Raw genomic sequence first — 15188 nt, forward strand, 5'->3', positions numbered from 1 at the left:
ACCACGTTCGACGTGTTGCCTCCCTGTCGCACTTACGTAAATACGAATTTACAAGTGCGACAGAAAGGTTCGCGTGGTTCGCGCTGTTCGCAGTAGGCCCTCTGGTCAAGCTTATCTATTAGGAACCTACCCTACCTAAGCATTAAATTTAGCGACATATTAAGGTTGACTGGCAGATATACCTTATAGCCTAAGTCTGCTATTTTTACCCTTAATTTTATTTTAACAAATAAAGGTTATGGTAATCCTAAAAGTAACGGGTATATCTTACCTTATTATAAAATAAGGTAAAGGCACCGTGCACACTAAAAAATACTTACCCACAGTTAAATGGACACAAATTACTACAGTAAATAACTCGCACAAAGAAAATTAAATAATCCACAATTTTATCAAAATGATTTTCAATAACTTCTCATAAAGCGTTTCCAAGCAACTGTTTTCGTTCAAATTGACTAAACTTTTCGCGCGAAGCGTTGTCATGGCAACGTGTTGGCAACTTATGTCAACAAACTGTCAGGGGTGAAACGCAGTATTTATATTTACATGTAAAACAGTGTTACAGTGAAATATCGTGAAAAATGGTAAGTTGTATCTTTAGTACCCAATACCTGTACCTACCAAGTAAGTTACTAGTGTTACTACTACACTTCAATTGATTTAGGTACTTATACGGTGGATAATTGAATATTGGAGAACGTGTTTGTGTTGTGAGAGTTGCGCAAAATATAGTCATTTAGTCATTTATTCAATATTGCATTGTAGTAGTAGTAGTAGTAAATCACTTTATTGTACAAAACAAAAATTGATAACATGAAATTCATATAAATTGTCATGTACATAATAAGGTGTTACATTTTATATAGCCAGTTCATGACACCCTGTAAGGGCACACAATAGTACAGTTTTCCTATTCTATTAATTCTAATTTACACATTGCAATTAAGGTAACATAAATTAATTTAGTAACTTCAACAATAGCAACGTCAACAATGCACCGATACAATAATTTCTGATTGAATTAACTTGTCAAATTATTATAATTATTATTTATTTAATGAATGTCAATTAATATTAAAGTGATGGCAGCAGTATGTCAAGTTAACAGTCTTACACTAATTCGGTGTCATATTTATCTAACGTATTATCTTCCAGGAATGATTCGACTGTGTAATAACAATTTTCTATTAATAGGCTTTTCAGTTTAGAGTTAAAAGTTTTCTCATTTAGTTCGTATTTGATAGCATTAGGGATTTTATTAAAAATTTGGATACATTTATACTGTGGTCCATTCTTATACATAGCTAAGTTAGGTCTAGGTAGTAGCAGCTTATTTCTATATTGACTTCTAGTTTTACACGTATCGACTTTTAATGGAAATAATTCTGTGTGTTGTCTGACAAATTGTACAGCCTCCATTATGTATATTGAGGGCAACGTTAACAGTTTAAACCGTATAAAGTGAGGGCGGCAGCTGTTAGGAATGTGTACGTTCGCTAAGATTCGTATACACTTTTTCTGTAGGATGAATATATCTTTGGCGTCTGTGCTATCTCCCCAGAGAAGTACGCCATATCGGAGGCCAGAATAGATATAAGCAAAATATACTGATAAGGCCGACTCAAAATCCGTGTTCGCTTTTAATATACCAAGAGCGTAGATAAATTTGATTATTCTTGTTTTGAGACTTTGGATATGCTCTTTCCAGTTTAACCCTGAATCTATAGTTATACCCAACAGTTTGAAATCATTTACCTCTTCTATTGTATTGTTATTTATTTGTAGTTGCAATTCTAATGGTTTCTTCTGTGTCGGTTTAAATTGAATAATTTTTGTTTTCTGTAGGTTTATATCTAAATTATGCTCGGCAAGCCATTTTTTGACAGTGTGTAAAAGGGTCGAAAGTTTTAGGTTAGCTTCGGTACTGTCCGTAGCACTAAACAGCAAAGAGACGTCGTCTGCAAACATGACACATTTTGTATTTTCATCTAAAATTTTGGGCAGATCGTTGATATACGCTAAGAATAGGGTACAGGCCAAAATACTTCCTTGAGGGAGGGAGCAAGTGGTCTGACGTAGTTGAGAGTTTACGCTCGCTACCTCTCGGCTCTGGTGGTCGTAATAATCTATTTGTACATATTGTTTCCGATTCTGTAGGTATGATTGGAACCATTTGTAGGCCATGCCGCGTACTCCCATGCCGTATAGTTTAGTCAATAATATCTCATGGGATACTTTGTCGTATGCCTTAGTCATGTCTAAGAGTAGCCCTATACTATATTGTTTTATATTTAAGTGCTCTAAGATATGTGTTATATATTTGTATACTGCTAAAGCCGTTGAATGGCGTTTTCGAAATCCGTGTTGATTTGAGTCTAAGATATTATATTTTTCGAGAAAGTTATATAATCTGTTTGCCATAGTTTTTTCAAATATTTTTGACACAGATGGTAGCAGAGCAATAGGCCGGTATTGATTTGGGTTGTTTGCAGTACCGCCTGGTTTTAGAATTGGTTTGATTTTAGCTATTTTCAGTAGGTCCGGGAAAGCGCCTTCGTCAAAGGATTGATTTATTAGTCCCGTCAGTGGGGCTGCTAGTTCAGCATCGCATTTTTTTATTAAAGCTGGTGGGAGGTCGTCAATACCATAGCTTTTTTTATTTTTTAATTTACGTATCAATTTAGTTATTTCGTCTTCATTGACTGGACTAATATAGATTGAATTGGTTGTAGGATATATAACAGGGCGTCCGATGCGCGGTGCTGTCGCTCCCGCGGCCGGGGAGCACGGCGCGGGAGCAGATGATTCACCCACCGATGCGAAGTGCTCGTTAAACAGGTTTGCTATTTGCAGGGGCGATTCTAAAATAGTATTGTCTGTTTTTAATGTAATGTTTTTGTAGATATTCTTTTTGTTTCTGCGCGTTATATTATTTATAAGCGTCCACATAGTCTTTACTTTATTGTGGGATCTTTTTATTTCATTAATATGGTTTATTTTCTTTGATTTTTTTATACATTTTTTGAGTATTTTCTCGTATTTTTTATAGTGGTCATGAATTATTAAGTTATTTGTAGTATTGGCGAAGCTTTTCAGCTGTCGTTTATGTCGGCAAGCGAGTTTTAAGCCTTTTGTTAGCCATGTTTTTTTATGGGTTGATGGTACTAGTTTGATACGTCTTATTGGTAAATAGGTATTTAAAATATTTTGTAGTGTATTGTGGAATGCCTGAAAGTTTTGGTTTAAGTTATATTTTTTCAGCAACACGCTGTTCCAATTTATTTTGGCTAGTTCTTGTTTAAATAGTAACATGTTTTTTCCGCTAAAGATTCTACTATGTGCGTACCACGGGTTTTGGGTTTTTTGTGTATCTTGTCTTTGGAGCGTCAGCAAAACGCTTTTATGGTCCGATATGCCGTTATCTTCTACCTCAACATTACATTTTGTCTGATTTGTAAAAATTAAGTCGATACATGTAGATGAGTTATTTATTTCCCTTGTAGGTTGTTTTACAATTTGTTTAAAATTATAACATAACATAGTGTCAATTAATCTGTTTTTAGTAGGTGAATTACCCAGCATGTTTATATTAAAGTCACCAACTATAAAAGTTTGTCTGTTTTTTTCTATTTGCTGTATTTTACAAAGCAGCCTATTTAAACAATCAAAAAAGGTTTCTATGTCGCGATCCGGTCTATAAATGTTTATTAACAGTATATTTTCTTTAGGGATTTCTACCGCACAACACTCGAAAATGAACTCTATTGATAGTTTAGATATGTCTATTCTTTCCGTAAATTCGATGTTTTGTTGTAGCAGAATTGCCACACCTCCTCCCTGGCGTTGACTCCTATTAAATGAGGCTGCGAAGTCATAGCTGTTAATCGTAACTAATTCTTTTTGGTTTTCGGATATCCAGGTTTCATTAATACATGCTATTTGGATATTTTTGTCTAGTAGAAGCGTCTCCATGATTTCGATCTTGTTTTTTAGGCTTTGAGCGTTTTGAACTATAATGGTAAGTTCATTCACGAAAGGAATCAGTTTTATTGTGAGCGTTGTCCATTGGTGTACTTAGTATTTTTTCATTCGGTGCGTTCGAGGTTGTTTGTTGTTGTGCGCATGATGACGTCATCGGTGCGCTTTGTTTTGTATCTGACTGCTGCGCTTGCATTTCTAGTGACCTATTTTCGCTATAAACGTGTTCTACACCGTTTATAAAAAGTTTGTTGTTCCTAATGACTGCATATTTTCCCTCTTGGCGTGCTTTTCTCATATTTTCTCTAAGTAGCATTCTTTCTTCTAACGCTTTTTTATCTAAGAAGGGTGAAATTGCGTAACCTGTGTTTTTAAAATAGTGTGCGTTTTGAAGTATATAGTTGGTCATTCGTCTGCTTAAGAGGTCTAGCCGTAAGGGGCGACGGTACCCTCTTTTACCTATTCGGGTGGCTTGTTCTATAAATCCGTTAATATTTATATTCATAACATCGGCGAACATGTTATCAACACGGCGACATAGATCTGATTCCGTTTCATATTCATACTCGTCCAGGCCATACAGAATTATTGTTTTGTTTTGTTCGATATTTTTAATTGTGTTTGTTTCTGTCCCTAGTTGATATTTTAGCTGGTGCAGTTCTGTCTTTAATTGGTGGGTTTCCTTTTCTAATTGTTCTATTTTTGCCTTAGTTTTCTGTAGTTCACTTTTTTGAATTTCATGTTGTGATGATAGTGTATTGATTTCTTGAGTTATATCCTGTTTTAATTGGTGTATACTTGTATTTATTTCTTGTTGTATTGTAGTTTTCATCTCAGCCAACATAATTGTTTTGTATCTATCCAATTTTTTGTCTAGAAGAGCGCTAAGTTGATCTAGTGTGAGGGGCTGGTCGCTTGTAGTTAGGGGTGCGATATTTGTGGACGGGTTTTGTGTCGTTATGCTGTTGCTTATTTCTGTTTTATCATACCTATATATTTGAGAGTGTGTATCTTCGTCTAAGCCTAGTAGATTGTCGACTGACATGGTGGTGTCGTCGAGGCGCGGGTCCGGTGGCGGTGCTGGTGCTGGGGGTAAGTACCGGTTCCGTACTGGGGTATCATCATCTCTTTTCCTACGTGTAATATTATCGCAACTTTGGCAGGTCCAATATAGTTTAAGATGCTTTCCGTGTTCCCTATAATAAGCGGAAGTCATACTAGTGCACGTATAGTGATATGTTGCCTGACAGGTGGCGCATTTCAATAGCTCTAAACGAACATTTATAACTAAATTGCAAGCAAAGCACTTCATCTTTGATTGTTTTTATTGTATCGTGTACTTAATCTCTAATTATACTTGCTGTGCAGTCGGTTGGTTAGTGCGCTGGGTAGGTGTCGATGTCGGCGCGTGCGAGCAGCGAATCCTATATGCAAGTCCACGCGCGCGACAGAGATGCCGGCATGGACGGTGACTCAAACTTAGATCACAGCCGTTAACTTTTGTTGCACTTATTTTCACTTCAAAAACACTTTTGTAATGTAAATATCGTCACTATCGATTCACATGCACCTTAAACTAAAATAATATGCCAGCTTCCGGTTTCCCGGGGCTTATTTCCACTGTTTCAATTTAATTAATGCGGAGCTGTTCTTTTCGCGTGTTGTTAGTCCGAATTCCAAACTACCCTATAAGGTCCAAGATTGATCCCAGAATTTTGTTTTACTAGCTCCTGCTCGCTACTTTGTCTGCGTAGAGTGTTTGTGTTGTGAGAGTTGCGCAAAATATAAGGTCCAAGATTGATCCCAGAATTTTGTTTTACTAGCTCCTGCTCGCTACTTTGTCTGCGTAGAGTGTTTGTGTTGTGAGAGTTGCGCAAAATATAAGGTCCAAGATTGATCCCAGAATTTTGTTTTACTAGCTCCTGCTCGCTACTTTGTCTGCGTAGAGTAGGGTACCTATTGATATTCGTAGTAAAAACTATCCTATATATGTCCCCGCACTCCTATCTTCATACCAAATTTCATTTAAATTGTGTCATCGGCGTATGTGTGAAAGGTAACAGTATGTAAATATAGTTGGTCAAACCAAATTGGCAGTAAATAAGAACCAAAAAAACTATACTCATCCTTTTTTTGGGTGCTAGTACTAGTGTAAGACAAAGAACTATACTATGATTATCTCTGTCTATGTTTGAAATGAGACAGTTCTTTGACAAACTTTATGTAGATCTTTAATTTTTCTTTTGTCTTATTTTATTTCATTGACATCGCCAACAAAACCTAAAACAAAAAACCGGACAAGTGCGAGTCGGACTCGCCCACCGAGGGTTCCGTACTTTTTAGTATTTGTTGTTATAGTGGCAACAGAAATACATTATCCGTGAAAATTTCAACTGTCTAGCTATCACGGTTCATGAGATACAGCCATGGTGACAGACAGACGGACAGTGGAGTCTTAGTAATAGGGTCCAGTTTTTACCCTTTGGGTACGGAACCCTAAAAACATAAGAGGTTGATTCACCTTAATAATTCCAACAGATCCTGTCAAGATCGAAGCCTGCGACGGACAGCCGCACCACCAGCAGCTCAGCGAAGCATGTGCCGCAGCTTGAAGACTTCGTCGTCAAGCGGGACTATGTTGGGGCTCTTACTATGCTTGAGGTAAGCCACACCGAATACATGCGCGCTCCCCTAAACCCCAGGGGTGTCACACTCGTCTTCAAAAAAAGGTGTGCGCAGATTACTAACCCGGATCAATTGCGTTGCTGTTTAATTTGCTATAGTCAGTTTTAACGGAATCCCATGTGTAGCCAGATGTAATTCGTCTACACTTTACCTTACTACTTAACTTCAACAAACAAATTGCAGTTCCTCAAGCACGAAGGCAACACGGACGTCTGGCCAGACGTGTGGGCGGCGTGGTGCTACTTCCATCTCGGCGAGTATCGGCGCGCACTTGACGCGTACAAGCGCCTGTTAGCACGGAGTCCTCTGGATCCGCTTATAGCTGATACTGGGCGAATGGATCTCGCTGTCTGCTACTTCTACCTGGGTTAGTGTAATGATGCCTTTAATACTGGGTGAATATGAGCGCACTTCACATCGCACATAGTTGACTCCTTAAGCAAATTACACATATCTTTATAAAGGTCTTATCCAATCACCAAGAGAAAATATGTTGGACCTAAGACGTTTCCTTGTGGTACTCTAAAATATTCTGATTCAAGTTAACCTCCACGTGATTTTATGAAATAACGTGTACCGTATGAATTAAAAGCAAATAAACACTTATTTTTGTGTAGGAATGTACAAGGAGTCACAAGAGGCAGTAGAGGAAGCACCGAATTGCGCACTCAAGGTAAGCGTTCCATGTAAAAAGCTTCAGTGATTAAAGTCGGTTGGGGTAAGAAAAAAAAACAGAGAAAGAAGAACACTGTTTCTTAAATAAATAAAATAAACACTTGTAAGTTAATTTTCTTCGTCTTCCTTGGGCAATACAAACTGTTTTCTTACCTCGTAATTTTTAATAATCGTGATCTTTTGGATAGTTCCTTTTTTTTTAGAAGAGCCATCACATAGGTACCAATTGCGACAATTACACGTTCCTATTCCCTTCGATCCTCAGACCCGTCTCCAATTCCACCTGGCCCACAAGCTCGGCGAGGAGGAGACACTGATGAGTACGCACGCGGCGCTTCGCGACGTGCCCGAGGACCAGCTCAGCCTGGCCTCTGTGCACTATCTGCGCGCGCATTACCAGGAGGCCATCGATGTTTACAAGAAGCTTCTACTGGAGAAGAGGTACCCACCAATCTACAAGGTTTTCCCAAAATATCCAAATATATTCCAATTACCTAATCCAGCTTTGATGATTCACTTGAAGACAAGTCATATTTCCCGAAACTGCAATCTAATTTGAACCTGAAATCGGAATGCTAAAATTGAAATTATATAGCCGTGTATGTGGTCTGTATATCGTACTATCCGGTATTCCTAGAAAAGGGGTAAAACTGGATACCTTGAAGAATGATGCGATTTTAAGTGCCCTTACGCCTCCACCAAAAACGCACTCTAAGCGTGCCCCTCGGCTTAGTGTCTGAACGGAATAAAAGGATTAGAACTTCTGCTTGAAAAAAAGGTTATTCCAGAAGCCAAAAGCCAGTCACCAAAACCAGTTTAACCTGGCCTCTGTACACTTTTCGGAGGCCATAGTTGCTTACAAGAAATTTCGCGAAGCTCGTAAAGATATTTACCGATAGGCTTTATTCAGACTCCAATCCAAAATGTTGTCCAAAATGGCAAACACAGAAGCCTTTTTAAGTTACATTTTGAATTGTTCGTTAAACAACATCAAATGGAAGATACTAATCATTATTTGAAAGTACGAAGGTTACATTATGACATCACAGTCGTGGAGGGCATTGCATTGACATTGTTTGTACCTAATTATTATGTGTCTACAGTGCATGCCCTGCATAAGCAAGAACTTAATAGCCTAATATGATCTAGATCTCTTATATATGTAGTTGGAATATGAACAACTTGGCCACTCCGATAGGTATATATGGCGACTGTACTATATACAATCATATCAGCAAAATAATTTTCCAATCCTCGAAAACGTTTTGGGAAAATCGGGGAACATCCCTGTATCGTCTTCAGTATTGTGGATATAGGGCTTTAATTATTTAAATAGGATTTCGGGAGCGGAGCACAAATCAAACCATTTCAAGTTCAGATCAAAGACAATCTTTATTTTTTATCATGCATAGATTCTAGTACGACGGCCGACCATAGACAACACAATAATCCCTACTTCGAAATCTTGAAGGTGGATAAAAAAGGAAATAATTCATGCAATCCAGTAATATATGATCATTGTCAAGAGGGCGCGGTTATTCTCATGTATAGGGTGACAGTTCAGTATAGTATGGCGCGTGATCATATATTCCTGGTCAGGCTTTAATTAGGTAGGTACAACTTCTTTGAGGTCGCCATGTTACGGTACCTGGGGTACCTTCATCTTGTAGCCTAGTGCCTCGGCTAAAAGCTAATGTAATAAATGACTATAAAATTCACAGATATAATAAATATCAAAACGAGGACGAGATGGACTGGATTAAACTATTGCCACACGAATCAGGGTAACTTTTGTTTAATCATTGAAGACATTTTATTAATATACAAACGAGTATCCGTATAATAGAAAATTCTTAGATTTTAAGGCATTTTAGATTTGGTAGATAAGTAGCTACACATGTCATAATACTCATAATAGATGGCAAACTATTTATAATATTTTATTTACTGGTTATTCTACGGATGCAAAAAGTCCCTCTACTGTTACATTCGGTTCTATCCCTCCAATTCCCCGGCAGAATGCATCTAAGTTATTCCGCCATTTTCGATCAGCCTCTGCCTCACCACCACAGAGTTAGCAGTCATGACGTTTGCCAATATGTATTCATCAAAATATTTAGATTTAGATTTTATAAATATATAGATCAGTATACGGTTTCACTCACTATTATTTTTAGTCGCTTTTGGTGCAAGACGTACAGCCGCCGCGGACACTCGTGCCTGAGGAAGGATTCCCGAAGAATCCGAAACATGTCGCCAAAAGCGACTAAAAATAATAGTGAGTGATATTTTGAAATATGTCTCACGATAGTTTAATTTCGATTAGATTTTACATTTACATTCAAATGTTTATGTATGTTTGAGACATGAACAAAAATAATTAAAAATATGGTTGCGTAATTCGATCCTTGCAGATGTAAACGATTGCGTTGTTCTTCTAGGACATACATGGCCTTGAACGTGTACGTGGCCCTGTGCTACTACAAACTGGATTACTACGATGTCTCACAGGAGGTGCTGGGAGTATATCTGGCGCAGCATCCCACGTCCACCGTCGCCGGCAACCTGAAGGCCTGCAACCTCTTCAGGTGATGGACCAATGTTGACCCTGATGATTCAATATCATTTCATTTCCTTCCAATCTGTTTGGAAGTGAGGTATTAAAAAAGTGGTACCCAAGTCGCTGAACCGAAATCAGCGCATGTCTAAAATCAGAATCATGCTCTCGGCGCTAAGAAAAAATAAAAGTCTTAAAGATTTGACGGCCATCAGGCGTAAGTACCGCAACACCGAAACAATCGAAATTTCGCGGTAATAAGCCAGCAACAAAACACTGTCCTTACACATTTTTAACTGTTTATCGAATAGGCTGTACAACGGGAAGGCAGCAGAGAACGAGTTGAAGCAGATCGCATCGGAGCAGCACACGTTCGGTCAGGACCTGGTCAAGCACAATCTCGTCGTGTTCCGGAACGGAGAAGGAGCTTTAAAGGTATGGTTCCTTTTTTACGTAAGGGACACGTAAGTATAAGTAAGAAAATTTTATCAGCTGTTGTCATGTCACTTTCAGAATTTAACTCAATTAATCCAAACCCTTACCTAATTAATGACAAATCACTAAAATAGATAGAAGCGTTAGTATTAGCCTAGCGGTTAGGGCGTGGGCTGGGCTTTTAATCAGGGTTCAAACCCTGGCTCGTAGTCTCGTACCAATGAGTTTTCTGAATTTAATGTAAGTACGATATAATTTGATTCTTACCGGTTGCTTTTTGGTGATGGAATTTAAACATTGTGAGGAAACCGGAGGAGGAGGTCAGATGACAGTTTCCTTCATAAAAACTAGTGCCTACGCCAATTCTTAGGATTATTAGTTACCAAGGGGACCCCGTCAGGCTCCCATAACCCGTGAACGGTATGAGAGCAAACGGATGATGTCTGTTCTGATTTGCAGGTGTTGCCTGAGCTAGTGGACGTGGTCCCCGAAGCGCGGCTGAACCTGGCCGGCTACCGTCTCCGCGCCCGCGACGCGTTGGAAGCGCGCGCCTTGCTGGAGCCCTTACAACCCACCTCGCCCTTACACTACATCCTGCGCGCCGTTGTGGCCGTGCGGCTGTACAACGACACCGGGGACGTGAGTACCCGGCCGGTTACACGATTATCACACTGTTGCGTTGGTAGCTGAATGGTAAGGCGTGCGACCTTCAAACGAATTTAATGTTTTCCAGTCGCTTATTCCGTGAAAACAACATCGTGAGGAAACCGTAATAATCCAAATGAGGTCTCCCCTCTGGGTTGAAAGGTCAGAGATGGCGGTCGTTTTTGGACAACCTAAACGCTTTTGTTATTTTGTTCGCCTGTAGCAATTCTTGTTGGTTGTCGAGTGGAGCCCAGTCTCCCTAAGTTATGATGACGTTTTTGTTTCATTCAGGAGGAGCAGATGAAGCTGGCCCAGCAGAGCTACCACCTGGTGGGCAGCTCGGCGTCGGAGTGCGACACCATCCCCGGGCGGCAGTGCATGGCCTCCTCTTACTTCCTGGCGACGCACTTCGAGGAGGTGCTGGTCTACCTCAACTCCATCAAGAGCTTCTTCGTCAACGATGACACCTTCAACTTTAACTACGCCCAGGTTAGTTTATTGGCGTCCTGATTTGTACATGCCTTGGAAAAAAACGGTCTTTCTTCCAACCTAGCTGTCAGAAGCGGAGCGTTAAACATACCCTATGAGCCTTTTCTGAAAGTTTTTTGGGAGCGAGACGCTCTGTTATCTCAAACTAGGCGGCGAACCAGTAGAAATCTATGTGGGATCTCCAAGACTACTAAATGTCCAAAAAACCAACCCAAGTCCCATGTAGGATATTTGCGGAAGCATCCACAGTCAACCTTTGGGCAAAGCAAATAAGTTGTAGGCGATGCAACCCTCTATCCTCTGGTGCTTATGATAATTGTGTTACATCATAACAGAAATTGATCAATTGTTCATAGGCAAAAGTGGCGACGGGATTCTACAGGGAGGCCGAGGAGTGTCTCCTGACCATCCAGGACGACGCCATGCGAAGCTCTTTCACGTACCTGGCGTGCCTGTGCCGCTGCCATATCATGAATAAGGAAGCTCATCTCGCTTGGGACATCTGTGCTAAGGTGAGGACCTGAGGACAAACATAGAGACACGGCTTATGACACGAGAAGAGAGACTTTGTAGGCGGCTGTCAGCGAATGCGATTAGCGAATGAGCGAGTTAAATTTTTCTTTTGCATGCGAGTAGATAATAAATATCCCCTTCCCGGATATCCGATTATTCAGAGAAAGGGGCGGTAAGTACTAAGGTCTTGAATTACCTAGGGCAATAAAATGTTTGACGCTGCACTTTCTCGCCGCCGATCGAACAAGTCTCTGAAATAAACATTAGCTATTAGTGGCTATGTAAACCTGAAACTCACTGATCCATTCGTGTTATAGGCGGCGGGAACTCCGGACAGCTTCGCCCTACTGCAGCTGGTGGCTAATGACAGCTACAGAATGGGACAGTTCCTGGTCGCTGCCAAAGCCTTCCATATGCTTGATAAGTACGTCACTTTAATCCTATACTTATTTCTTTGCAGAGTGAGGACTATTAACTCGATATGAGATCGATTATAAAATCAACCGCAAATCGTGTAACGCAGAGGTAGTGTTTCCCATCACCACTAGGTGTCACGTTGTTTTTTCTATAAAACTCATTAAAGAACCGGCCAAGTGCGAGTCGGACTCGCGCACGAAGGGTTCCGTACCATTACGGAATAAAACAGCAAAAAAATCACGTTTGTTGTATAGGAGCCCCATTTAAATATTTATATTATTCTGGTTTTAGTATTTGTTGTTATAGCGGCAACAGAAATACATCATCTGTGAAAATTTGAACTGTCTATCTATCACGGTTCATGAGATACAGCCTGGTGACAGACGGACAGCGGAGTCTTAGTAATAGGGTCCCGTTTTTACCCTTTGGGTACGGAACGCTAAAAAAGGAATAACAGTAAGTGGTAAAAAGTCGTCACTCTTGGTTTTGACACTTGACACTATTTTGAGAAATATTTAATTATACGAACGGGTCTATCGCGATTTAATTTAATTGCTTTTACCTTAAATTCCGAAGTTTCAGCTGAGTTGCACCAGCTGTAGTCACGCGGAAACCACCAAAACAATGAAATTAAATCACGATAGACCCGTTCGTATAATTAAATATGTGTACAAAACGCGAGAGTTTAAAGTGTTATATTTTGAGAAATGTTTGAGAAATCTTTTATATTTGAACTTAAATTGGTCTTCGTATTCGATTTTCCGGGTAGCACTTATATTTTCACCTCAGCAGTTCGAACAAGCCTACTTTCGTCACTCCCTGGAGTGGGGAAAGTGCGACTTTCCTCACTCCAGGGAGTGAAGAAGTGTGACTTTCCTCACTCCAGGGAGTGAAACAATGTATAGCTTTTTAATTTAGTGAAGGCCATGAACTGGCACTTCATACTTTTATTACATTTTTTTTCTCTGTATTATTCTGTGTAATTCAAAATACATTTTAACCTTTAATATGTGCCATTTTCAACCAAAAGGGTACTTATTGTCGGTTGTCAATAAGGCGCTATTTCCATATAACTTCAATTCGAAATCAACCTTATCGACAAGCGACAATGTGGTACCTTTTGGTTGAAAACGTCACATATATGTTCTCACTTCTGAGGTGAAAAATTACGTGTGCAACACGAAAGCAAAGTTATTTTACATCTCGTGTTTTCGAGTCCCTCGCTACGCTTAAGATTCTAACTTAGAATCTTTCTCTTTCTCGGGACTCAAAATAAGCACTCGTAAGAAAAACCAACTTACCTCTCTTGTTGCACAAATAACTATTGTCAATTGATCTATTTGATGAGTCCACATTGAAATGACCTCAGACTGGACGGTGGCCCCGAGATGTGGGAGGGCCTCCGCGGCGCGGTGTGCGGCTGCGCGCAGGCCGCCGCCGCCGCCGCCGCCGCCGCCGCCGCCGCCGCCGCCGCCGCCGCCGCCGCGGGCCGCGCGGGCGCCGCCGCCGAGCTGCGCGACGCGCTGGCGCTGCTGCGCGCGAGCAGGACTCCGCGCGCGGACCATATACTCCGACCTATAGCGCGTTGGGCGCAGCAGAATAGGATACCTGTATAATAAATGTTTGTAGACAGTATACTGTTTTTTACTTTATTGCTATGCATAAAAAATACTTATAAATATTACAAAACTTTGCATAACTGCAGAACAGTTTGATACCAAATTGAATACATTATACACTTATTATTTTTAACCGACTTCCAAATCTCAAAAGGAGGAGGTTCTCATTTCAGTTGTATGTTTTTATACCTAATAATCACCTTTAACCTTTAACCTTTGCGCAAAAAGCGCCTTTGTTGACTGTGTATATAATGAAGATAAGCTCAATTCCCAATTGCGCTGTTTGTTTGTTGTCACTAGATTGTCAAATTCTAACTTTTATAGATAGCCTTCTCTCAGTGGTGTACGTGTGTCAGGATGGCGGGTGTACATCAACAAATGGAGCTACGGTAATGTACTGCCTTAGTGGCTAGCAATGTGCTTCCACATGTACGAAGCACAATCAATTTCAGAGAGCGATTAAAGAGTAATATGGAATTGAATAAGTTTATATATAGACGCCTGCTTATTTAAAATAGCAATGAAGATGTGATATTGTAGTCAATATATAAGTAGTTATGTATTAGTTTTACGGTAAGTACTATCTCTTACTAGTCTTACCATACTTAAACATAGAGAAATAAAGTACTTACTCCATAAATCAGTTTTCTTACCAAAATGCGGGCGCTATTGTCAAGAAGCAGTACTGATAAATCCATTACTTGATGCGATAGACTACAAAATAACTGACACAATATCTGCAAATAATAACCCGCGTTTTGGTAAGAAAACTGATGATGTATGGAGTTAGCACTCTATTCTTACTTATTTATCTATGCTATCAACAACCCTTTGCTTTCCGTACTGCACAACTAATTTGAAAGTGTTGCGCAAGTAGGAATAATTAATGAATTATAGGACTTAAACGCCGGGCCGATAAAGCCTAGTGTAATGTAATTAATGACCGATAACATATCGCCAGGCGTGGACCTGTCCTTGCAACATACGGGACTGATGCAGGTTATCGATAGATGTGTGTCTAGCCAAAGTGTGCAATTGGCTGGCTGTTGAATGTACCCAATCAGGGGTCCCTTTGTTTGACATAATTATTGTAAGTCATAATGTAATGATTGATTTATTAATAATATAAAATTACAAGTCAATAGGTACTACAATATGTAGGTATTATACAATAT

General features: G+C 39.8%; 1 protein-coding gene across 1 annotated transcript; it reads left to right on the forward strand.

Annotated features, from left to right (window-relative positions):
• The first annotated feature begins 482 nt into the window (after positions 1-482).
• Positions 483-14026, forward strand: LOC134743850 (intraflagellar transport protein 56). The gene is made up of 13 exons (XM_063677474.1): positions 483-584; positions 6517-6639; positions 6847-7030; positions 7281-7336; positions 7604-7779; positions 9060-9122; positions 9780-9926; positions 10207-10330; positions 10790-10969; positions 11267-11464; positions 11821-11976; positions 12295-12401; positions 13764-14026. The coding sequence occupies exons 1-13, from the start codon at positions 582-584 to the stop codon at positions 14008-14010; spliced, it is 1764 nt and encodes a 587-aa protein (XP_063533544.1). The 5' UTR covers positions 483-581; the 3' UTR covers positions 14011-14026.
• Positions 14027-15188: the final 1162 nt, after the last annotated feature.

Source organism: Cydia strobilella, chromosome 9 (assembly GCF_947568885.1).
Source record: "Cydia strobilella chromosome 9, ilCydStro3.1, whole genome shotgun sequence".
NCBI lineage: Eukaryota > Metazoa > Arthropoda > Insecta > Lepidoptera > Tortricidae > Cydia > Cydia strobilella.